The sequence below is a fragment of the Balaenoptera musculus genome, chromosome 14 (assembly GCF_009873245.2).
Source record: "Balaenoptera musculus isolate JJ_BM4_2016_0621 chromosome 14, mBalMus1.pri.v3, whole genome shotgun sequence".
Taxonomy (NCBI): Eukaryota; Metazoa; Chordata; class Mammalia; order Artiodactyla; family Balaenopteridae; genus Balaenoptera; species Balaenoptera musculus.
In genome coordinates, this window is record NC_045798.1 from 40,365,074 (window position 1) to 40,391,486 (window position 26,413).

The window sequence follows — 26,413 nt, forward strand, 5'->3', positions numbered from 1 at the left end:
ATGAAACACACTTAGGCTGTGCATATCCTGTTCCCAGTGAAAAATGTCACCTATGTGGGTTACTTCGACATAAAGATAACTTGTACCATGGACCACTTCCAGTATAGCAGTGAACTGAATAAGTGTGAGAACAGAAAAACAATAAGCTGAGTCCAAACTGTGCTCAGGTGTTTTTAGCTACATAATCCTGCAAGTGTTATTCGGCTGTTTCCTCAGCTGCACCACAGGAGACAATCACATCTAACCATCTCTGTGAGGCTTAGAAGGACGTACTTGTAGCAGCTGACCCCCGTGTGTGACCTACAATGGGCAAGCAATAAAATATTATTTTCTCGACTGCTCTCCCAGAGTAGGGATCCCTTTCTCAGCAGCCCTCACCACTGGCTGGCTTCCCCAACTCTGCTTGAAAACTCCTTGTGAAGGATGCATCCTGCTCTGCAAAGCCAGCTCTAACCACGGGATTCATGGCAAGCATCTATGGGCATCTACGGGCATCTTGTGGCAGGTCCCGGGCATGAGGTTCTTCCCTCCTGGAGGAAGTCCTGCCTCATACTGACCTGACAGCTGCTTCTTACAACCTCACCTGTGAGTCTAAGTTCTGCTTTCTAGAGCAACAGAGAACAAATCTACGCCCCCATCGCCCATCTGCCAACCCTACAGAGTGGGAAAATCCCCTGAACTCCTGCCATGTCCCCTCCCTGGTGATGTCAGGCCTCTCTCTCTGGGTGAGGGCAGAGAGGCGCTAGTCAAGTAGCCAGTCACTGGGGAGTGGGCTGGGAGGATGACCCCCGAGCCCGCTAACAAGGGGGAAAGAGAGGAGAGGGGCCCGAGGGAGATGTCTGCCTGATAGCTTAAGCTCCAAGTTGGAATGTACTTTCCTCTTTCCTTTTTATTATAATACAGAAGTATTATAATAGTGACAATAAGTTGATGAATTCTCTTTAACGCATACTGAGCTCATAATAACGTAGCTGAAGTTTGTGTCTATGTTACGAACCGAATAAATTTCTGAGGACTTTCCTAGATCTATACTCATCATTTATAGGATTGTTCCTGGGAGAAACTAGGGTCCAAGTTCCAAAAGACCGTATTGTGAAACATGACCCATTTGTGCTTGTCCCTGGTCTAGTTCAGGGACAGACCCAGATGCTGGCGGGTTCTATTGCCTCTTCTCTTTGGATGAAGAAGGGCCTGGGAAGGGGAAGACATTCGTTTTGTACACAGGCTCACCTCTAAAGATCTGGCTTTGCCTTCTTAGCCAATCTGCTGTTTCCTTCAACATCCCTTAAAGAACGCACATATGAGCTTCTTAAACCCCTGGGAAAGCACAGAGTCACCGTGACCTGATGCAAGATCTGTACAGAACTTTGGCTTTGGAAGAGTTTTATTTCTGCAAATGTAACGGGGCGGGGGGGGGGGGGTCACAGTCATTTCCACTAATCTTCCTTAATCACCAGGGAGAACAGGGTATCGGTTGGCTCTTTGCCACCCTCACACCTGCAGCCTTAGAACAATGCTGCAGCGTAATAAACTTGCATTTCATCCCCTTGGCTTAGCGAGTTAATGAAACACCAAGCAGCTTAGGGAACCCCGACATGAAAAACAAACCTGGTTCCGTTTACTGTTAAGAGAGCCAGGGAGGTGAGCTTTGATGCTGTCTTCTAAACAGCGGGAGATGCTGACACAAGGAGGGGGCCAGGAATCTTAATCGCATTACAGCTGGTTAAGTCAGAGCTTTACTGGACTGTTTGCAAATCTTATAATCCCCATCATTCCTGAGATGAACAAACTTCATGTAACAAGGCATAAACTTCAGATTGCAGAGCAGAGGCAGCCAGAAATACTCATCGCTCGCTTCTCTTCCAGGGGGTTATTTTCAGCGTCTCTCCACTCCTCTTTTCTCCCATCGGGAGCCAAAGGCCCCATCTCAATTTTACATTTATTACTGTGGTGATTCAATGAATTCCTATGGAACCCTCCAGACAGAGGACAGAGACTGTATCCTTTCCCCAGCTGTAGGCCTAGCACTTAACACAACACCCAATAAATATTTACTCAGTGAGTGATGGAATTCTTATAACTGCTCCCCCTTTTCCCATCTGGATTCCAAACTATTTTTGTTTTTTTTTCTCTTTTCCTCACCAAAACTAATTCACCACTCCCTTGGGGACTTGCTGAGCAACAGTTCACAATCTGATAAACTACTCTGTGTCGAAAGGTAACGAGCATAGTTATGAAGGCCTTTCTCAGCATTTTAAAGAAGAGGTTTCAAATGTTTAATTCAGATGAAAAACTGAAAAACTTCAGACACTGTGATCCTAGATGCACTTTGGGGTGTGTGGAAGTTCTTTCTTCACCCCTAAATTCACTCTTCCTACAAAGAGACTTGGGCAGTCTCCAAGCATTCCCCTAAAATTAAAGGCACAGACATCTCTACTCAGAGAAGATATAAGACCATTTTCTAAAGACTCTTGGTGTTCGTGAGGTTGGAACTAGGGTCAAGTTGAAGCGATCCTCATGTTTGTAGCCCAGGATCAATGGCAGGCCCGGTGAATGATGGGCAAAGGTGAGGAGCTCATCACGAAATCCTACAAACAAAGAGGCTGTGTTTTGGTTATTCCTTTCTCTCCTTGTACCTAAACTATTCCACAGAGAAGAGTGACTCTCCTTGTCTAAAGAGGATTCAAAGTGGAGGCACACTCAACTAATTCTACTTGACAGGAACATCACTCACAGTTCAGAATTCTTTTCTTTTGTATGTGTTGAATCCCCTTTGCTGAAATTTTGGAATAGAGGGAATTCATTATCGATCTGCACCCTAAAATGTTGTTAATTTAAAAATGAATACATATTAATCTGGATATTTAAATTACTGGGCTTGCAATAGATATTAAAATACTGGGCTTTTATAATTAAAAACAAGGTAATTAGCTGGACAAGAGCAGTTGCTTTTTTTATATATAAATTTATTTATTCATTTATTTATTTTTGGCTATGTTGGGTCTTTGTTGTTGCACACGGGCTTTCTTTAGTTGCGGCGAGCGGGAGCTGCTCTTCGTTGCGGTGCGCAGGCTTCTCATTGCGGTAGCTTCTCTTGTTGCAGAGCATGGGCTCTAGGCGCGTGGGCTTCAGTAGTTGTAGTACGCAGGCTCAGTAGTTGTGGCGCACGGGCTTAGTTGCTCTGCAGCATGGGGGATCCTCCCGGACCAGGGCTCAAACCCGTGTCCCCTGCATTGGCAGGTGGATTCTTAACCACTGCGCCACCAGGGAAGTCCCCAAGAGCAGCTGCTTTAAATAAAAGGCTTTAAAAGTTGACCAATGTTGGGGGCTTAGGTTTATCATTTTTCTTGGGTACAGGATTGAGAAGCCTAGTACCTGTTGATTCAGCAAACGGTGCCGGAAGGAGAGACGCAAAGGTGAGGGAAACGTGGCTCCTTTCCTGGAGGAGCTTCAGCCGGCAGGTGGGCAAGGAGTGCACACCTGTCACGCCGTGTGGTACATGCTGATCGCGGAACACAGAGTGGGCAGCAAGGGCTGCCCAGGACCTGACCCTGGAGCTGATCCAAATCTCTAATTAGGAGATAAGCAAGTTCCTTAAGATCTTGCTGAAATTTCAAATGGCATGTCTCCACTAACCACCTCACAACTTCAGATCCGTGATTCCCAACCGGGGAGATTCTGCCCCTAAGGGGACCTTTAGCAATGTCCTGAGACGTTTTGCATTGTTACAGTTGCGGGGGTGCTACTGGCATCTAGTGAGGTGAGGCTCAGGTTTGCTGCTAAAAATCCTACAGGACACAGGACAGCCCCTCACAACAAAGAATGATCTGGCCCAAAACGTCAACAGTGCTGCGGGTGAAAAACCTTACTTTAGACAATGAGCTATTTTGTGCCTCTAAGCTGTTGCCCATCCACGAAGGTGGACAATTAATTACATGGGCCCTCGTCTCCTAGAGGGTGGCCTCTCTGGGGTCTTGGACTGTGTCTGGAGCCTCAGAGCCCAGCAAGCACTTCTTATAGAATGAATGAACATACAAGCAAATGCAGGCGAGGATATCGGCTGATCCAGGGTCCCCGCCCGCAGCCAGACTGCAGCGGTGGCAGCTGCGCTCACTCAGGGAGCCCATGTCCACTGAGTGGGCAGCCTCGACCCACTCCAGCGACTGCTGCTGTGTGGACGTGCAGGCCCAACTTAACAGCTGTTCCGTATTTTCAAAAGAATCTGGAGATCTGGACTGTTACAGGGAAATCACCTGATTTCTAAATGCTGAGTAATTTGAAATTTGAAAATCAAAAAAGAAGAAACAATGAGTATACAGGCAAACACAGTAGGTCCAAACAAAACAGGCCTGCAGCCCTGCCTTCTGACTTCCGATCAGTCTAAGCTCCCACAGGACAGAGACTGGCCTCGGATCCCTGCCCGGGATCCGAGAGCTGGTCACCCCGTCACAGCTTGAACACACCCAGTCTATGGACAATGCAGATCAGCTCTGCGCAAAAGACAGGAAATCTGAAACACAGTCTGACATTCCTCTTCTGGTGGTTCACTTTGTGGTTGGAAAATTCTTTGAGGCTGAAAACACACCATCCTTAAATTCGAGAGTTCTCAAAAATCAGGAAATTCCAAAGTCAAGGTTCCTTTTGCAATAATCACACGTGCTGTTTCCTTGATTTGGGTACACACAGCCCTTCTTTCCATCTTGTTCAGGGCATACCACGAAGTCCACAGGATGTGGAACAGCCTGGAGATATGGCCTCGCACAGACGGCTGCTGGAACCTTCAGACTAAGCGCGGCCTCCCCACTGGAGAGCATCTCAGGCTTATTTCTCACACTCAGTTCAACACCTGGGTGTTTTTTGTTTTTCTGCTGTTTTTTAGTTCATTCTGAAATTGTATACAAAATACAATCAATGAGGCTTATTTGTAAGAAGGAAAATTACTATCAAGAATTGAGACGATCACTATGAAGGATAAGATACAGAAATTGGGGGAAGAATCTCGAGGATGCACCAGGATATCTTGGCAGTTAGGTTTTTGGACGTCAACCTGCCCGTTTGTGTCCTGCCTTCCCAGAAGGACAAGTGCAGAGTAAGGAGGAGGGAGTGTAGGATCAGCTCCCTGCCCCCCAGTACCAGCTCTGGTTCCAAATTGCGAAGTCTCACCATTGGCACCTCTTGCCCCTCCATCCTTCCCTGTCCTCCCAGGGCCGGAGGGACCAAATACTCTTCCACCCTGAGTCTGACTAAGCCTCTCCCTTCTGCATCAGGTCCAGTTTCAAGCCAGTTCCAAGGCCCTCCTGCTCACCCCACACTCTCTCTCTCCTCCAGTCTTCACATTCATTGTGCATTCAAACGGTTACTATCCTACTGCAGAAATTATCTTTATGACTTCTCCTTCTCCCGAAAACTCCTTGAGGGCTGGATGATGTCTTATGTTCCTTAATGACTTCCACATGCTTTGCATACAGCAGTCACTCAATAAATATTGTTAGTTGATTGATAGAATTATAGCTTCTAGTATTAAAAATCTAAGGCAGGACTTCCCTGGTGGTGCGGTGGTTAAGAGTCCGCCTGCCAATGCAGGGGCGCGGGTTCGAGCCCTGGTCCGGGAAGATCCCATATGCCGCGGAGCAACTAAGCCCGTGCGCCACAGCTACTGAGCCTGCGCTCTACAGCCAATGAGCCTGGAGCCCGTGCTCCACAACAAGAGAAGCCACTGCAGTGAGAAGCCCGTGCACCGCAACAAAGAGTAGCCCCCGCTCGCCGCAACTAGAGAAAGCCCACGCAGCAACGAAGACCCAACGCAGCCAAAAAATAAAAAATAAAAATAAATAAATTTTAAAAAGAAATCTAAGGCAATTAAATCCTTTTCCTAAAAATGTTCCACTGGACATTCTTAGTTCACCGTGTCAGCCCCTGAACAAGAAATAGAGACATTTTGTCCTGGGTAACGCTCCTTCTGTACTGCTGCCATATCATCTAGATGCTCTTTATAAATGATCAGACTGGTGGGAAGAGAAACATTTAGGCCAATGTCTCTTCCACCTCCCCATGACCTGCTTCTACCTAGACACTATCTATGCTGCTGCTAAGTCCTTGGCGTTTCCCACATCATTTCTAGGGAGGTATGTGAAGTTTATGGGATGTTGGACACACACAGACCCGGGTTTCAATCCTGGTCCAATCACCTAGTAGCTCTAAAATCTTGGGACAATCAGTTAAATGTCTCTGAACCTCAGCTTCTTCATCTTTAAAACGGGGCTAACTTGGAGGGTTGTTGTGAAAGTTAATGAGATAATATTAATATAAAAATTTCTGAAATATAGTAGTTGCTCAATAAATGGTTATTATTATTCAAAGGAAGAGGTGAGACTAGGAGGAGGAGGAAGAAGAGGAGGGTGTGGGAGTATTTCCTAATTTTTCTTTTCCTTCCGTTTTTCTTCTGGAAAACGGAAGAAATGCCCCATTAGGGGCTCCTGAGAGGGGTTGAAAATCGCTTTCACCAAATGCCGTGAGCAAAAAGATTCATTTCTGTCAGTCTGGATGGTTTAGGTACAGACCCGCCCTCAGGCAGGGAGACAAGCAATAACAGACATCCCAGGGGCAGTGACTTTACACTTTCATCCGAGAGCTGCTCCTGGCACACAGACCCCCAGGAAATATCTGTTTATTGAACCAACCCCTTCCAGCCCAAAGCCACACGAGATGCAAAGTCACCTCTTGGACTTCCTCATCATGGTATTCCCAGAGCCTGGTCCTGCCCCTCACATTTATCTTGCAGGAACCTCATATTGATGTTTAAAAATGACACCATTTTTGTGTGTGTGGCTATGACGGCACAAGACAGGGGATTATTTGCAAGACGTCCTGGGAGAGGGGAGGCTGCCCTAGACACACCGAGCACGAGTACCGGCCCCGCCAACCAGCACTGTGGCTTTTGAGCAAACAGGTGACAATTCTGCAGGTCCAATGTGCAAATGAATGCAAAAAAGTGGAGGGAGGAGGTGGGAGGAGCCAACCCTTAGGATTACTCTCAGCCTCAGAATGAGAAAAAATATGGATTTTCTAGAACTACGCCTTATTTGAGCAAAGCTAAGGAACAATATGCTTTTTCTTTCCATCATGCTGGTAAAGAAATGGAAAAACCGGGCTTCCCTGGTGGCGCAGTGGTTGAGAGTCTGCCTGCTGATGCAGGGGACACGAGTTCGAGCCCTGGTCTGGGAGGATCCCGCATGCCGCGGAGCAGCTGGGCCCGTGAGCCACGATTGCTGAGCCTGCGCGTCTGGAGCCTGTGCTCCGCAACAAGAGAGGCCACGACAGTGAGAGGCCCGCGCACCGCGATGAGGAGTGGCCCCCGCTTGCCACAGCTAGAGAAAGCCCTCGCGCAGAAGCGAAGACCCAACACAGCCATAAATAAATAAATAAATTAAATAAATAAACCCAAAGTTTAAAAAAAAAAAAAAATACTCAGTCTTTAAAAAAAAAAAAAAAAAGAAAGAAATGGAAAAACCTATTCCAAAACTTGTCTGCAATTCAGTTTTGGAGTGCCATTCTTGGGGCGGGGGTGAGGGGGGATTGCCGAACAATGCATCCAAACTGGAATGGAAATAAACATTATCTTCAAGTGGCCCTAGGCTTGTTTTCCTTTTTAAAACAGAGGTTAAGAGACCAGTAAGTAGCAACAACAAATATGACTTATTCTCCATAATGTGCTGCATTAGTGATTCAGGCCGGACAGCAGGCAGCCGTGGTCATAGGGGAGGAAAGCTGTGGGTCATCCGGCCAGCAGCCGGCAGGCTGGGCGAAGACTTGGCAAGGACTGACCCATTCCCGGGTGACTGAGAGGCTCATCTTGCTCTACAGACACCCGTCGGTGTGGTTTCACTTGGCAGACGATAGAGCCCACCTCCCTCAGCGTGGACATCCTGACCAAACAGTGCATTGTTCTCACTGTTGAATCAAACTGGTGTGACTTCTGGCCAAGTGGAGACAGTGGAAGCAGAGGATGACAGGCCTTTACTTTTTACTCGATGCATTTCTGCATTGTCTTAAACGTCTCACAAATAGCACCCATTATTATGTACATTTAAAATACATAAGTATATACCCCCAAAATAAAGCACGCCCACTGATGAGAGGAGCAACTGCAGTCTTAACAGTTTAAACTCACCATCACTCCCCACCTCGCCTCATCTTCCCTGAAGGTGACAACCACGACCCTTGGTAATGATCATATCGGCTGGTCTGAATACTAGCAAGCTGGAGTGGATCAAAGTCTTAACTCCGTCAGCTATCCGATGGGCAGTCTGTGTAGAGAGTTCAGAGGTAGCACCCCACAGCCCATCTTCCACACAGCAGACTGTGGAGTGTGTTTTTAACCTAGGAGCAAGTGGCTCCTCTGCTCAGAACCCTCTGATCGCTCCCCCCCCTCACTCTTAACAATGGCCTTTAAGACCCCACATGGTCAGCCACCAACCAGCCTCATCTCCTACTACTCTCCCCCCATCAACCTGTTCCGGCCACACTGCTCCTTGAGCAGACCGAGCACACTCAGGGCCTTTGCACTTGCTGTTTCCCCCCCAGGGTCCCCAGGGCTCGCTCCCCCACTTCCTTCAGGTCTCTGCTCAGATACGGGAGGGAGAGGCAGTGCTGTCTTCAAGCAAATGGATGGGTGCGTTCTAAACAAGGATGATCTGGAACTTGACTAGGAGAAAATGAATTGAAGGGTCAAAGGCGGGAAACACAAACATAGTTATAGTTATATGCACACATAATTAGTGGTTCACCTGTAGTGGTGACTCTTGTGTGGATGAGTGGCTGAAAGGTATACCGTTGAGGCTCTGGTTCCTGCTCTGGATGCTGGCTGTAGCAGGTGTGGTATATTCAGTTTGGGAAAATATTCATGATAGATGCACTCTCCTGAATGTATATTTATATGTCAATAAAATATATACCCAAACACACACCCTTTCTTCAACATTTGAGAGCAAATATTAGTATCCCAAGGAAACACAAGCAACTAATTTTCTTCTCCTCTCTCTATGCAAAAGACTTACCATCCCACGGTGGCCCTGGTCAGGATTGTATCAAACAGCAATATCGATAAACCAGCCGTGATCACCTGCAGAAATCATTTCAACAAAAGGTCATCAGAGCAGCAGGACCTCGGCAACCTTCTCCAAAGCCATTCTTCACGAGCTTCGTTTGTGCTCGTTCAGATCCCAGACATCAGCCATGCCTTCCCACTTCATGACTTTTTCCCCCAAACACTTCCTAGTCCCCCTAAATACCTTTCCCAAATACCCCTGTATTTAGCGGAAAATGCTAAGTTCTAGCCTATTTTGAGGTGAGAATCTTCAAAGAAACATTTAACTTCCAAACCCTTCAAAAGAGGAGTTTGGAAGCCAGCATCCAAACTCGTCTCTCCCCTGGGCAGGGGCATAGCAAGAATCCCCGTTTCCATCCTGTCTCAGCTGTGCAAAAAGAATCCTCAAGGTCAGAAGTACTCATTCACCTGTTCCCAGATCCTCCAGCTAAAAACCTAGCTGTCGACCTGCCTTTGCTAACAGCACCGTCTCTCCCCCTGCCCTAATGCCCCTGTCTTTCTGGCCCGTGACACACATTCTAAGAAACCAGGTACTTCCTAAGGGAGGGAGCAATGAAATCATTAATTAATTGCTCGCAAACATCTAGAAACCACAGGAGAGGGAAGAGGTTAGTCCACATCTCTCAGAGCTAGAAATTACAGAAAAGTCTCTTAGGAATGGCAGTAACGGGACTCAGCCTCCAGCGGTGCCTCTAAACATCGGCACAAAAAGTTTTGAGAATCAAAGACCCAACTTTGGAATGTCTGCTCAGGAAAGATGTTTTTTCCCAGAATCCTGCATTCTGGAATACAAAACGGCTTCCATGAGGAAGGTCACCCTAAGGACTTGCTTCCTTGCAATGAGAAGAAGTTAAGAAGCAAGCTGTATCGGGATGGGTCACGCAGGCTGGATGCCCTCAGAGATGTCAACTGCCATCTCACTCAAGGGGACGTCATGTCCGGTCTTGGAGGCCTCTTCAGGTCCCAAGCTGGGAACAAGGCAACAGGCAGACGGTCAGAAGGAGGGAGTGTGTTTAATGGGTCTCATCTTCATTCATTTACCATCTCAAAAAGAAGTCTGGAAATACAAACCAGGAGCCTTCAGTACAGAAACTCTGTGAGCTCTTAGAACCTTTGTAGTAGTTTATTCATTTAAGGTCACTTTCTGTTTGCTTTCCTTGCTTAATTTGCAGCAAAACCCTTGATAACGAAAAAGACCTGTGGTGTCTTCAGGAACAAAAACGAAGTGGCAACAAGGTCAGAGAGACAGTTGCAAAGTAGAAAGCAAAGGACAAGAGGAAACAGATTTCTCAAAGTGAAAACGGAGTGGTGGCTTTTATGCTAAAGAGCTTTTATCTCAAAGGGCAGCTCTACTTCCCCCATCCTGCCCTCTTCTTATTTGGCATTTTATTTAGGACTTTTGTACCTATGGTCATAAATGAAGTGGGCCTAAAATTTTATTATCTTGCAATGCAGTTGTCTGGTTTTGGAAACAAGGTTATACAAACCACATGAATTAATTCATCAGCTTCCCTGCTTCTTTTCCTATAAAGGATAAAGATGGTCTTTACTGTGGTCTCTACTCTGACCTGACTGCCTCTGGACCTGGAGCTTCTAGTTGGGGTGGCCTTTAATCCTAATCGAGTCTTCTCTTTCTCCTGGATGCAAGTTTCTCATTTTCATTTTTTCCAAAAATGTTTTTCATCTATGTTTTCCACTCATTAACATTTAGCAGTTTGGAGAAATATTATTTTATCTCATTTGTGCCCATTTTTATCACCTTCCCTTTATTTAAAATAAATTTATTTATTTATTTACTTTTGGCTGCGTTGGGTCTTCGTTGCTGCATGTGGGCTTTTCTCTAGTTGCGGCGAGCAGGGGCCACTCTTCATTGCGGTGAGCGGGCTTCTCATCGTGGTGGCTTCTCTTGTTGCGCAGCATGGGCTCTAGGCGTGCAGGCTTCAGTAGTTGTGGTGCGCAAGCTCAGTAGTTGTGGCTCGCAGGCTCTAGAGTGCAGGCTCAGTAGTTGTGGTACACGGGCTTAGTTGCTCTGCGGCACGTGGGATCTTCCCGGACCAGGGCTCGAACCCATGTCCCCCGTATTGGCAGGCGGATTCTTAACCACTGCGCCACCAGGGAAGTCCCTATCACCTTCCCTTTTGTTCTTACTTTTGTTGTCATTTTCTCTTCCTTTTTTTTTTTCCTTTCCTTCCTTAGTCTTAACCAAAGTTAATCTCGTTAATCCCTCTTTACTTTTGCAACTTCTTGGACATTTCCTGGGATGGTGCCAACAGAGATTTATTTCTTGGAATCGCTGAAAAGGCCTCCATTCTGCTGACAGAGGTTAGTGATGGCAGCTTGGTGTTAATGGAACAACTCATAACATTTCTGAAGCCTTTCTTAACTCTTCACCATTGTCTTCATCTCCTTTGCCCTTTTTACCAGCTTTTTCCTTTTTTTCCAACTTCATTGAGGAATAGTTGACAAATGTAATTGTATATATCTAAATTGCACAACATGATGATTTGATATACATATACATACATGGCCTTCTCTAATTGTCTTCTCTGATGGCTTTTTTCATGACTTTCAGTCTCCTTTGTGTAACTGTCACCTCCCACATGCCCTGCAACAGTCAGAGCTGAGGGCTTGTGGCTCTGTTCCTCTACGGGTTTCTTCAGCTTAGGAGGAATCTCGTCTACCATGAGATAGACAGCTGGCCTGCTTGTTTCTATTAACTGCACCTTTTGCCAAGAAAAACACCTCTGAGAATTTTCAAACCAGCCCTTACTTGAAAATAAGGTTGGTTTATAGCCAGACTGGTGCCTTTCCATCTGCTGCTTCCTGGAAACGTTTGCATGGTCTCCTGCCTTTTTTCTCCTGGGCCCCTCTTTCAAACTTCTCTATATTTTTCTCTCTCAATGAGCAAATCTTCTGCTGGCTGAGACACTCAGTGAAATTTCACAAGGAGGTTTGTCTTCTTTCTGTAGGGAATTTATAGCGAACTTGTTTATTCTGTAGAGCTATTGGGGAGGCAGATGGGCCACTTTTTAATCTATTTCCAGAAGGACCCTCAGTTCCTTAGGCTTCTCTGCTTTCTTTTACCTCCATCACCAGCCCCAGCGGTCAGCTCTCTTTTTAGAAGCATTTCCCATCTCCCCCTTCCCGCCCCGCCCCGTGTGTGTGTGTGTGTGTCTCTCTCTCTCTCACACACACACACACACACACACACACACAGAGTCACCAAAGTTCTACCACTTCACAAAAGTCACAGTGTAAGAAGGGATGAGTAGCAGCCGACAACACCCCACTGAGGGGTGGACCCTGGGCAGGTGTCCAGCCCGACTTACCCACTAAGTGACTTGCACCCACACATCCACCTCAGCCTGTATGAGCTTCATGTTCATGGCCCAGCAAAGCAACAGATTTCCATATGCCACGGGCCGTCAGGGCTGCTCAAAAACGCTGGGAAGCGTGTGAATGACAAATCTACTTGTGCTAAGAGGCCACTCCACTTCTAACTCCACCGAGGAACAAACAGAAGCCAGGAGTGGCTGACTGTGCAAGTCTGGGTACAGAGTGTCCCATGCAAGGGCACCTGGGGGCAGAATTTGAGAGATGCAACCGACTCCCTAAGCTCAGAGGTGGGGAAACTGTGACCCAGAGATGGTGTGTGACTTGCTCCAGGCCCCGGCGACTTCATGGCAGGGGGCAGTGGAACCAAGGCCCTGACTCCCAGGTCAGCCTTCTCTCACAGCCAGAAAGGCCCCACATGAGCTCCATGCAGCGTTTTTGAAAATAAGAGTCCACTAAAAGCAGGGACTCAGATATCTGCAAACCCATGTTCACAGCAGCATTATTCACAATAGCTAAAACTTGGAAGCAACCCAAGTGTCCATCAATGGATGAACGGGTAAGCAAAACATGGTATATATATGTATATATATATGTATATATATATATATACATATATATATATATGTATATATATATATATACATATATATATACAATGGAATATTATTCAACCTTAAAGAGGAAAGAAATTCTGACATATGCTACAACACTGGTGAAACTTGATGACATTATGCTCAGTGAAATAAGCCGGACGCAGATGGACAAATACTGTATGATTCCACTTATATGAGGCACTTAGAACAGCCAAACTCATAGAGATAGAAGGTAGAATGGATGTTACCAGGGCGCGGGAGGGATGGGGAGTGGGAAGTTAGTGTTTAATGGGTACAGAGTTTCAATTTAGGTTGATGAATGTCAGTAAAAGCATAAACTTTTTTTTTAACCTTTAAAACGGCTAAAATCTGCCCATGAGAAAGACTCCAAGTTACTCTTGGGGCTTGCCATTCAGGAGATGGAAGTAGCAGCCATTACTGTCAATCGTTGTTCTTGCTTTCAAAAAGCATTTTTAGGGGCTTCCCTGGTGGCGCAGTGGTTGAGAGTCTGCCTGCCAATGCAGGGGACATGGGTTCAAGCCCTGGTTTGGGAAGATCCCACATGCCGTGGAGCAACTGGGCCAGTGAGCCACAATTACTGAGCCTGCGTGTCGAGCCTGTGCTCCGCAACAAGAGAGGCCGCGATGGTGAGGGGCCCGCGCACCGCGATGAAGAGTTGCCCCCACTTGCCGCAACTAGAGAAAGCCCTCGCACAGAAACGAAGACTCAACGCAACCAAAACTAAAAATAAATAAATAAAACTACTCCCTTTAAAAAAAAAAAAAAAAAATACAAATGTTTCCCCAAAGAAGAAAGAGCCCTGTAGTCTGAGGAATGTCTGCCTTGCGCACATGAGGACCTGAATGACAAACACCAGGACCTGCCACAGTTCAGGCTGCCAACAACAGCAGAACTCAATACATTGTGTCAACGGCGGGGCTTTGAACTTCCTGGATTTGTCAACGGATGTCACAACCTCTGCGTTATTTAAACAGATTTTAGTATTTAAAGCAGATCAGGTTTGTTTTTTAAACATTCATTTCGATCCTGAGACAAATTTCCTGTTTGTTTAAGGGAAAATAAAGAGGAACAGTTGTTGATGGAAACCCGCCAGAGAGTCGTGTATTTGGAAGAGAATCAGAGATTTAGCTTTGCTGTTTGTTATTGTTTTGATGTCGCTGTTGTTGTTGTTGAAATACATAGGACATAAGGAAAAAGTGGCCAATGGCAGCGTGTATACAAGGCCCTTCACCGTAACTGCCCCAGTTTCAGCCATGCACCTCCCACGTAAACTGGTTATAGGTTTTCAAACCCTGTTTCATCCCATCATCTTGCCCTTGCTCAGCAAGTTTTCTCTACCTGGAATAATTTCACAGGTCTCCTCAAACAATCCCTATTCACCTTTTGAAAATCCATTTCTAAAACTTTTCCTGAGTGGATCAGAAGCTTCTTCTAGGGCCTTCCATAACCCCTTACCATTGCACACGCCAAATTCTACTGAAATGGTGGTCTCCCCACACAGGAGGTGAGCTGTTCATCTTTGTATGTTCGGGGCCCAGCAACAGAGACTTGCATACAGTAAGTGCCTGAAACAGTTTACACAAATGCACTTGATCGTCAGAGCTGGTAACATAACCCCAAAGGTCACAGTGTTATTTTTAAATCACTTTTCATATATTAGGGACATCGGAACCCAGACCTGAGAACCCTGGGGACAATCTCTCTGTCCCTCATCTGTGCTTCTTGGACCAATTACCTCCATGGGGCTCCACAGAGAATATCTGAGACTGGCTCTCTGGTTCCAAGTCCAAAAATGCCAGGGAAGATTCTGATTGGTCCCTGAACCAACTGACTGTGGCCTGGGAAACAGAGTAATGTAAGAACATAGAAGCTCACCCTTGAACTTCATGGTTGGAATGGAGGAAGGAAGGTTTCCCTGGAGGAAGGTAGGGAAAGTGCTGGGCAGACAGAAGAACAGCTGTCTTCTATACCCTTGCCATCGAAACCATCTGGGAGCTTGCAGGGAATGCAGGATCTCAGGCCCCACCCCAGACCGACTGAGCAACATCTACAGTGGAACAGACCCCTGGTGATACGCATGCACATTAAAATGTGAGGTGTTCTGCTCCACACCATCCAACTCCAGCCCTGTCCAGACGGTACTGCCACATCTCCAGGGAAGGGTGGACTCTAGCTTTCTCACAGGCTGTAGAGGCACATGTCAGACTGTCCTGGAGTCCACCTGTGTTTCAGATTCACATATGAATGTAACCAACCCAGCCTTTCTTTTAGGTTAAAAAGTAAATCTAATAAAAATGTAAAATCTCAGAACAGGCTGTCTTTCTCGCCTAGAACCAAAGAAACTATGCCAAATCCACTAGACAGAAACCACAGCTAAGGCTGAGAATTCTGTTTGGTGTTTTATTTATTTATTTATTTATCTTGGGGGGCTGCGTTGGATCTTCGTTGCCGTGCGCAGGCTTTTCTCTAGTTGCAGCAAGCGGGGGCTACTCTTCGTTGCGGTGTGCAGGCTTATTGTGGTGGCTTGTCTTGTTGCGGAGCACGGGCTCTAGGCACGTGGGCTTCAGTAGTTGTGGCATGCAGGCTCAGTAGTTGTGGCTCACGAGCTCTAGAACGCAGGCTCAGTAGTTGTGGCACACGGGCTTAGTTGCTCCGCAGCATGTGGGATCTTCCCGGACCAGGGCTCGAACCCGCGTCCCTTGCATTGGCAGGCGGATTCTTAACCACTGCACCACCAGGGAAGCCCCTGTTTGGTGTTTTAAAAATATTGAATTAATTTATTCAATATCAATCCTATGATTTATTCCAGGATCAGTTAATGACAGACAAATCATGCTAAACTCCAGGCATAGCTATTAACAGCATTTGGTATCACCTCATTAAAATATACAATGAGCCATTACTTTTTCAGGTATCAAAAAACGACATTTACCATAAGCACAGTGGGACTGAGAATATAGCTGAGGAACGTAAAGAGATCAAGGTCATGTGAAGAAAGGATAAATTCTAAACCTAGGGAAACCTCAGATGACTTTTAACAAACTCCTACATTTTATAGAAAAAGCAATAATAGAACAAAACTAGAAAAAAAAAGTGACATAAATATCTAGTTCATGGAAGGTAAGAGAAGAAAGTAACCAAAATTTAAAGAGGGCAGGGACTTCCCTGGCAGTCCAGTGGTTAAGACGCCATGCTCCCAAGGCAGGGGGCACAGGTTCAATCTCTGACCGGGAAACTAAGATCCTGCATGCCTCACGGCATGGCCAAAAAATTAAAAAAAAAAATAGAGGGCAAAAAATGTCCCGGGTGTCAGGCTCAGCAGTGTCACGTGTATGAATTCATCTGCTCCTCACAACACCCCTGCACAGGAGGGGAGGGTGCTTTGTCCCATTTTACAGATGAAGAAACTGAAGCTCCTTGAGGTCAAGTATCTTGCTCAAAGCACACAGTCACAAAAAGGTAAGAGTGCAGACTCAAACCCAGGTCTCCTGGTTCCTGTGCCAATTCTCCTTTTCTACTTCCAAGTTAACCCTCAATGGTAGCTTTGCTTAACCCTGGAGATGTCAACTTGACTCAGTAGCTCTCAACCCTGGCTGCACAACAGAAATCTCCTGAGAAGTTAGAAAACAAAAACAAAAACAACTAAAGTCCTGTCCCATATCAATGAAATTGGAATATCTTATAATAAGGTCCAGGTATCAGCATTTTTAAAAAAAATTCCCTAGGAACTCTCATATGAAGGTAGGTTGAATCCCTCATTAGCGATGTATTCTTTTTTTTTTTAATTAATTAATTTATTTATTTTTGGCTGTGTTGGGTCTTCATTGCTGCATGCGGGCTTTCTCCAGTTGCTGCAAGCCGGGGCTACTCTTCGTGGTGGTGTGCGGGCTTCTCATTGCGGTGGCTTCTCTTGTTGCGGAGCACAGGCTCTAGGCGTGTGGGCTTCAGTAGCTGTGGCACGTGGGCTCGGTAGTTGTGGCTCATGGGCTCTAGAGCGCAGGCTCAGTAGTGGCGCACGGGCTTAGTTGCTCCGTGGCATGTGGGATCTTCCCAGATCAGGGCTCGAACCCGTGTCCCCTGCATTGGCAGGCGGATTCTTAACCACTGCGCCACCAGGGAAGTCCCTAGTGATGTGTTCTTAATTTCAGTAAAAGTATCCACAAAACTGCCAAAATTCACTGAACCACTTTATAACATTGATGAATAAGCCAGAACCTGGTAAATAAGACATCATCATCATCTTCACCACAGGAATAATTTATTACACCATTTTACATTACCACCACAGTGTATGAGGGTTTCAATGTCTTCACATCCTTGTTCTTATTTGTCTTTTTTATTATAGCCATCCTCGTGGGAGTGAGGTGGTATCTCACTGTAGTTTTGATTTGCATGTCCCTAATGGCAAGTGATGCTGAACATCTTTTCATGGGCCTATTGGCCATTTATTTATCTTCTTTGTAGTATTGTCTCTTCAGATTCTTTGCCCATTTTTAAACTGTGTTATCTTTTTACTATTGAGCTTTAAGAGTTATTTATATGTTCTAGATACAACTCCCTTATCAGATATATGATTTGTCTGTGGGTTGTCTTTTCATTTTCTTGATGGTGTCCTTTGCAGCTCAAAAGTTTATAATTTTGATGAAGTCCAATTTACCTATTTTTTTCTTTTGTTGCTTGTGCTTTTGGTGTCAAAGTCACATTTTGAGTAGCAAGGAATTCTAAATCACTATTCCATCCAACACCTTAACTAACACTGTACATGAATCATACCATTATATCACAGTTTCCTTTTTATAAAGCCATTCATTCATTCTACCTTTAAACATTTATATTCTACTTTAGAACATGATCTGTCTATCCAAATTAAGTACTACTTTACTTGATTTATAATGAGTTTCCAATGTGAATTTTAGAAGCCAATATCATGCTATGTGATATGAATCCAAGAAAACAGAAATCTGAGAATGAGGAGATGAAATAAGCATGTATATTTAATGAAAAAGTCTAGAAAACCTCAAGTAGTAATTCTCCAAACATATTCATAGTAATTTTGAAGAGGCTGGTGACTAGTTCTTTAAAGTAGGAATAGAGGAATGGAGTGTTGAGATTATCTAATCTATCCCCTAAATTTCAGCACTTTAAAGATGTCATTCCATTGTCTGTTGGTATTCATAGTTTCAGTTGAAATGTCAGTTACTTTTTAAATTTAAGGTAATGTCTTTTTCCTCTGGTTGACTTCTAAGATTTTCTCTATCTTTGGTTTTCAACATTTTAACTAGGATATGCCTAAGCATACTTATTTTTCTTTGTATTTTTAGTTTGGGGTTTGGTGAGATTCTTGAAGCTGTGGGTTGATGTCTTTCAGCAGTGTTAGAAAATTCTCAGCCATTATTCCTTCATATATTGCTTCTCTCCTTACCTTCTAGAATTCCAAGTACATATATATTAGACATTTTGACAATCTCCCCCATGTCTCTTATACTTTGTTCTATTCTTTCCATTCTTTTTTCCTCTCTATGCTTCACTAATCCTGTAACACTGCGTCCAGTCTGCTCTTAGACCCATCCACTAAGTTATTAATTTCACACATTTTTTTTTTCTGTTCAATAATAACTCTTTGATTTTTTTTTACAGATTCCAATTTTGCATTGAATTTCTCCCATCATTTAATTCATCTTTTCCACTATTTTCTTTAACATATTATTCATAGTCACTTTTAAGTTATCACTAGCGCCAACACCCAGATCATTTGTGGTTAAGCTCTCATTATTTTTTCCACTTAATTATCAGTCATGTTTTCCTGCCTCTTAACATGTCTACAACTTCATATGTTGAACACTGCATGTAAAAGAACTATAATCAGGGATTGAGTGAATCAGAGATGGGCTATAGATCTAGTAAGGCTTAGTCCACCTCTACTTTATCTAGTTCTTCAGGTATGGCCCTTCCAGACTTGTAAGAGCCTGGTAGATCTCTGACTTCTCATTCCTGTAAGTTCTGCCTTTCAGAAATTTTGACCTTAGCTTTTTAGCTTCCCATCCCATGTAGATTCAAAATCTGGCAACAGTCTTTAGGGGAAGAGTCATTGTATATTTGCTTCAGGCTCCTCCTTTTAGCAAGATTTTGTCTCCTAAGTACCCCCAAGATTATGAGCTTTTGCTTTGCCTTTCTGGGCCAACCAGCAGCCTCCAGAACTGCTCCAGAGTTCAGCAAACGTCTCGCGGGAATACTGAACTTGCCTTTGGGGCTCCTCTAGTTTCCAATCCATCAAGCCAGTTCCACATGACTGCCAAAAGCCCTGCTAGTTTCTCTTTCCCACAGAATATTTCCTTTTCTTGGACCAAGTCAGATCCTTAGGCCACACCCAGAATCAGCAAATATCCTTCACCTCCCCCAACCCCATGAAGAAAATAGCCTGTGTTACTCAGTATACCTAAGAAGGTTCTTCCTTCTTTGGAAATTTATTTAATTTAGCTCTCATTGCTTTCAAAGATCTCTGATTTCTTTAAAAATATGATTTTTGCAATTTATTTGTTTTTCCCCTAGTTGTTTCAGCTGAATGTTGGTCTGTCACAATGTACAACAGTCTACTCTGAAGTAGAGGACTTCCGTTTACTATACAGATGAGAAAACTAAGACATAGAGAGATGGTAAGACACTGGTTTTCAAACCAGGTTTGGCTGACCACTATTTCCCTAGAGCCACCTTGGATGTCATCATGGTGAGGCAAGGTGGGGAGGCTTCATTTGATTTGTTCTGAACATCTTCCTGATCAGTGACAATCTTATTAACTCATCATTACAATTTAAATTATCCTTGTATTTTCATCATAGCCTATATATCTTGCATATATCAGCCGAGGGCAACAGGATTTTCTTAAGGGCACAGTCTCTTTCTCTTCAGACACAGAGATTCAGATATGATGCAACTGATGATGATTAATAAGGCAGACTGGAGGTGAGAAGAACATAGTTTCCTTTCCTCATGATTCTCTCTGCCTAGGGGGAGGAAACTCTTCTGCTTTCCATCCTTTCAATCTCTTCCAAGTTCACTCTAATGGGAAGAATTATTCATCTGATTGTACACTTAATGAGGCTCATTACACTAGTTAGTGGGATTCCAGTGTTTTAAAGGCAAGAATCCAGACTCCACATGATTTATTTCTTCTCTTGAATCCATGCAATAAAATTATCTTTACCCTGTCTTCTCCTGTTGTGGGGTGGGAGTGGAGGATGGAGAGGAAACCATGCTTCCTATAGGGAGCAGAAAGCCTTAAGTCTCTAAACTAAGGTTGAGTTTTTCAACTCAACTTTGCTTCCCACTTGCCTACTATTCTTTGTCCATATGTTCTCTTAGTCCATATACCAAGAAGGGAGAAGTGGGTAGAAGAGTTCAAGTACCAGAACTCTGAACTCTTTAACACATGCTGTATGCTGAAAAGACCCGTGTGTCTTTTATGCCATCTGACACTGATCCCTTGGTTCCAGCTTCAGAAATCTGTGACCTTTGGACCTTTTATCTTGGACTTGCAATCTTCCTGGATCAGCAATGCAGAAAGTGTTGGCTCTCCCTCAGAAAGGGTTGGGTGTCAGACTTTTCTCTTTAGTACTCACATTTCTCAAGAGACCATATTAAATCATGTCTGCTGAAGCGGTGGCGGTGTTCCCTGGTACCTTTGCGGGGGGCTTCTTCCTTTCACCTATCTCTCTGGGCATTCCACTTCAGCTCATCCTAAAATACCTGATTTGGTTGGGTTTTTTGTTTTGTTTTGTTTTTGTTCGTTTTATTTTCTATAATATACTACAATTTATTTGAATAAAGGGGCTATAATTTGCCAAGTATTGCTCCTTTGCCAAGAAGTATAAAGAGCAAAATAATGTAGACATACCCAGAACATCCAATCGTCAAAGACAAATGGAGAATTTGAGACTACTCTAATTTTCCTTCAAATTCAATTCAGTGACAGCCTGGTATAGTATTAATAGATTCTTCATTCTAGTACTTTTTCTCAACTTTTTCAGTCTCATTTTATTCAGTAAATGTACTCACTTACCGACAGACTTACTTTTAGAATGATGGATTTCTGCCAAAGTTATTTTTCAAACTTTGCCTTGTTGATTAAAAAGTTCTATCAGTCTCCCAGCTAAGCAGTACTCTGTGCTTCTGGAAAGGAGCATGCAGCTAAGGTGTTTTTATATTCTAAGTTATTTTGATCCTCTCAAAGAATAGATCTAATCTCTGCAGTCTATTTTTAGAAATGAAATGAATTTAAGCTCAAAGGAGCTTTAAATAAAAGCACCATAATTATACTTACTCCAAGGTCATGAGGATTTTTTAATCTCCATTTAACAACAACTTCAATTCACGTTATTGTTATACTTAGTAATAATGGAGGTGAAGGAATAGATTTGCCAAAAGATATACAACAAGACCTGCTTAAAGATAGGAAATGTGGTGCTCATTTGGTAAAAACCTTTTTGCTACTTTTAACCTGCCTTCTTCCTTAATCCCAACAATTCCTGATGAAATATCAGTTGGGAGAAGTGAGCCTATGATGTCGAGGGCTCCAGGTCTAGTCATACCCAGTTTTACATGACCAGAGAGTGCGAACTCCTTAGAAATGTACAAAGCTTGCACAAGACTCACTCTACCAGCTCAGTTCCACTTGAGGGATTTACACAAACCATGAAGACTTTCTAGCTCTTGTTACACAACTCTTGGCACTCACTGAAAAACGTCAATGGGTCACCTGTGCACTCTTTTGCTATGGACTGAATTGTATGCCCCTCCTCCACCCTAAATCCATATATTGAAGCCCTAACCTCCAATATTATGGTATTTGGAGATGGGGCCTTTGGAAGGTAATTAGGGTTAGATGAGGTCATAAGGGTCGGGTCCTCATGATGGGATTAGTGACCTTATAAGAAGAGGTCAGAGAGCTTGTGCCCTCTCTCTGCCATGCAAAGACACAGCTGAAGACAACCACCTGCTACCCAAGAAGAGAGCTCCCTCCAGACACCAACCCTGCTGGCACCTTGATCTTGGACTTCCCAGCCTCCAGAACTGTGAGAAATAAACGTCTGTTGTTTAAGCCACCCAATCTATGACATTTTGTTATGGCAGCCCGAGCTAAGACATAATTCCTTGCTCTTTTGGAGAGTTTACAAAAGGAAAGCTAAAAAAACAACAAACTGTTTAGGAAGAAGCTTTCACTGAATTAGAAGTGAAAAAGGAAAAGGGCTTTGAGTTATTGCTGGAAGGACACTAAATTCCCTTCACTGAGCCCCTCGCTAGGAACTAGAGAGGCAAAAATGAAAGGCAAGAACCTGCCCCCAGCACCCCATTCTAGGTTAGCTACTTCCAGAGGTTACTAAGCAAATAATTTCAGTACCATATGATAAGTGCTAAGACATGGGTATACTCAATGTTGCAGGAACAAGCCCCCACTGAGATGATGCCTGAGCTAATCTTGAAGGACAGATAAGAATTACCAGGTGAGGAAGGGTGAAAAGGGCTTTCTACGTAGAAGGAACAGCACGAACAAACTCATAGACGCTAAGCCACTGGGTATTAACAGAAAATGCAAAGTGTGAGTTGGGTGGAGGCCACCATTAAAGCTGAAGAGAAAGAAAAAACCAGTAGCTGGAAACTGCTTTTTCCTAGCAAGGTATTGGAAAAAATCCCATGGGAATCCTATTCCCTTAAAGACCATGGGCAGCTGGGTCCAGGACGACTGGGCGTGTAGCATGTCTGGACTTGGACTTCAAAAGAGCTCATCCCAATCTGTTCTTGTGCCATGTCTGTGGGAGAGCAGCGGGCCAGCACTCTGAGAGGCCCTGGTGTCCCCTTGCTGTGTCCCAAACTCACTGACTAACCTCATCTGGCCATTCCCCTCTCTAGATTTCGTTTCCCCCTCCCTAAGACAAAGGAATCATCTATAAAGTCATTTCTCAGGGACTGAATTTTATTCTCTCACTTACAACTTTTTTTTGAAAGGGATGGGGGAATTTTATTCATTCCTTGACTTGTTCCAGTGAGAATTTTCAAGAAGCTTAAAAAGACAGTCTTTACAGACTTAAAACATCTGTAGGAAGTAGATAAGAGAGATGAAGATTGGGGGAGAACAAAGACAGGGAGGCAGAGATGAGGCTATGACCCCAAGTCCACGCCAGAGATGTCTACTGACGCAGTGGGGAGGAGACTACACGTAGCAGGGGAGCAAGCAGCTCAGGAGTTTGGCTGTAGCCACAGCCGTGAAGGTCCATGGTCAGTCACACAAGGGGTGTCCCTGAGATGCAGGCAAACGGACTGCTTGGGAGAAGCCATTTAATGTCAGTCTGTCTCCGAAGTTTAAACTGAAAACATAGTTACAGACATTCAAATATATGTTTCAAAAAAGCAGAGAGCAGTTAATTTAGGAAACCTGCCACAGTGAGGCCCAGTGTAGTGACCCAGAGGGAAGAAAATGTCTTGTCTTGTTCCCATGCCATTTACAAGGTGCACCCCGTGTACAATTTAGGAAGCTGAGAATAGAGAAATCTGCACCACGGTCCTCGCCTGGGTTCCGCTACAGGAAGCAGAACATCTGAGTGCAGGGAGCTCGCGGTGCAGCCAGGAGCCCCGCCCGCCTCCATCAAGGAGACGGCGGTCAGCAGAGGCTGCTTTTCTCTGAAGAAACGGTAAAGCCTGTGGGGCAGAAGCAGACCAATAAAGACTTCTGCAACGCTACCAGGAAGCCTGAGCTCACTTTCTTGACCTTGGCACTGAGCTGAATATTGATTAGAAACCCTCTCCAACCATGACATTCAAGAGAACTGGTGGCCAGTGCCCAGAAGAGTGAGGCACCACTCTGGGGGTTCTTCTCTTTCCCCAGTAAGTGAAACCCCAGACCATCTGCAGTGCAAAGACAGGGTCAAAGCCAGAGGTGGGAGGGTCTGCTGGACCCAACACCTGGGCTTCCCAGGGACCAGCAGGAGACGAGGCTCAGCTGTGCTTTCTGAGGAGGGCACCACTGCAGCAGCCACTTCGGATCTTTAAAAACTGAATTATAACATAAATACGGTAAAATGCACGACGAGCTTGAATTTTAAGTGTAGGGCTTGTTGAATGTTTACACCTTTAAACACCCATGTAACAACCACCAGACAGAGAAGGAACTTAGGTTCCTTCCCAATCAATAAATCTGAATCACCTATGTGGCTGTAGGCTCTTTTTTTACTGCAGTCGACTATTCTATTGTATGGAGAGATCAAACTTTATTTCTCCCTGATTGATGTATGGTCTATTTCCTCAGTTTGGGGCTGTTATGAGTAAAGCTACTGTAGATATTCCTATTACGGATTTTAAAAAAATAACAGTCTTACTGAAATAGAGTGCACATACTATAAAATTCACCCTGTTAAAGTGTACAATTCAATAGCTTTTTCAGTATATTCACAGTCATGCAACCATCGCCTCTAATTCCATACCACTGAACGTGTCTTGTGGGCATACGTCTTCATTTTTCAATTGAGTGTACACCAGGAGTGGGGTTGCTCAGTCATAACAAACCTTATTTAGCTTTAGTGTTTTCTAAACCAGAAATGTTATGCCACATCCTCACCCACACTTGGTATTGTCAGCCTCTTTAATTTTAGCCGGCCTGGGTTGGGGCGGGTGGTGTGTGTGTGGTTCCACATCAGATTTAAAACCACTTCTGTCTCAAATCCCCATTCTCTTACAACCTGGCATAGACTGTAAGCTGCATTCCCCTACTGAAGACTCATCCAACAATCTTTAGGATTGAAGCTTCTTCTTTTCCTTTTTCTTTCTTTTTTAAAATAAACACCTGTGACTTCCAAAATATTCCATCAAATGATAAATTAGGTTCCCCGAGTTACTTGAAAAATTGAAAAAAGAACTTTAAAACCCATGGTGACACTTGAATCCGGTAATTTTAAATTCCTCTTGACACTAGAATGACAAAATGGAGCAAAGCAGAAGCAAAGGTTCTCTAACTACAGGTCAGCAGTTCTCAAATTGTAGCCAAACCCAAAATACAAAGACCATTTCAAACGTTTCTCCATCTGCGAGGGAAAAGCTCATTCTTTTCAATTAACATGAACAAACATTAACTGCTCCACATACATTATTTCATAGAATCCCTGCAATATTTCTGTGAAGTTATACAGTTACTCCCATTTTACATATGATAAAACGGATACATACAGAGGCGAAGGAATCTTTTTAAAGTTACACTGCTGGAGAGTGGGATTCTTATCCAGCTCTCTCTGTCTCCAAAATGCGGGGCTATTCGTCACTACTCTCTGCTGTCTCAGCTTCTTAGCCTGGAATATGACAGGTCACTCTATAAATCTCTGCTGAATAAACTTGCTGAATATACATTTTCTCATAAAGCAACTTGAAAAAATTTTTTTCAGGGAAAAGAAAACCCTCATAAGAAGCACGAGTACTGAAACGGAGTCATGCATTGTGTAATTCTTAGAGTGAACAGTCAACCACCCAAGGATAACTTGAAAATAAGAGTAACTCTGACTGGCTTCACAAAAGATAACGGCAGGACTTGATTGGATCCAAGTGGTTCACACAGCGTAGCTCAACCTAGATGTCAGAGCAGGGATATTTCAGTGGAAAAAGCACCAGTTCACTGGGCTCAGAACTGGGCTGGTTTTTCCCTTCAAGTGAGAGTAAGAGATGTCCTCACAACCTCAGGCCTTGCATTCCCACCTTAGAAATCCTACCGTAAGCAGTGTCAGCACTGCTATTCCAAATTGCCAAGTGTTTGCTGCCGTTTGGCCACACCGTTCAGAGCTTTTTACTTCTCTCTGTGCACCCGTAAAACGTTAGGATTTGGGGGACTTCCCTGGTGGCGCAGTGGTTAGGAATCTGCCTGCAGGGGACACGGGTTTGAGCCCTGGTCCGGGAAGATCCCACATGCCGCAGAGCAACTAAGCCCATGCGCCACAACTACTCAGCCTGCGCTCTAGAGCCCGCACGCCACAAATACTGAGCCTGAATGCCACAACTATGGAAGCCCGTGCGCCTAGAGCCCGTGCTCCGCAGCAAGAGAAGCCAACGCAATGAGCAGCCCACGCACCGCAACGAAGAGTAGCCCCCGCTTGCCGCAACTAGAGAAAGCCCAGGCGCAGCAACAAAGCCCAACACAGCCAAAAAAATTAATTAATTAATTAATTTTAAAAGTTAGGATTTGGGAGCTCAACACTTTGGGAGAGAAGGTTTTGGCAATTACTCGATTTCCCCTTTTGCTGGAGTACACTTTATATGTTTCGTCCTTCGCAGATAGCTAGAACATTCGAGAAATTAGAAAAGGAGTTCATTCCAAATAAGTGAAGGA

The 26,413-nt window shown here is 44.4% G+C and overlaps 1 protein-coding gene across 6 annotated transcripts in view; it reads right to left on the reverse strand.

The window, feature by feature from the left end:
- The window catches only part of TMEM241 (transmembrane protein 241), a 106,662-nt gene that overhangs the window by 3,884 nt on the left and 76,365 nt on the right, over positions 1–26,413 (reverse strand). The window contains exons 14-16 of one of the 6 annotated variants that reach the window (XR_005016208.1): positions 9,057–9,121; positions 8,787–8,919; positions 4,036–4,885 (exon numbers count right to left, since the gene is read on the reverse strand). Coding sequence is in view for 4 of the 6 variants with exons in the window: in XM_036823369.1 (XP_036679264.1) it covers position 8,306; positions 9,057–9,121 (66 nt within the window). In the remaining 2 variants the exon portion in view is untranslated. Of the gene's footprint in view, positions 1–4,035; positions 4,886–8,182; positions 8,307–8,786; positions 8,920–9,056; positions 9,122–11,253; positions 12,070–17,229; positions 17,272–26,413 lie in introns of those variants that run through there. The other 5 variants (XR_005016209.1, XM_036823369.1, XM_036823368.1 and 2 more) reach the window with 5 other exon arrangements.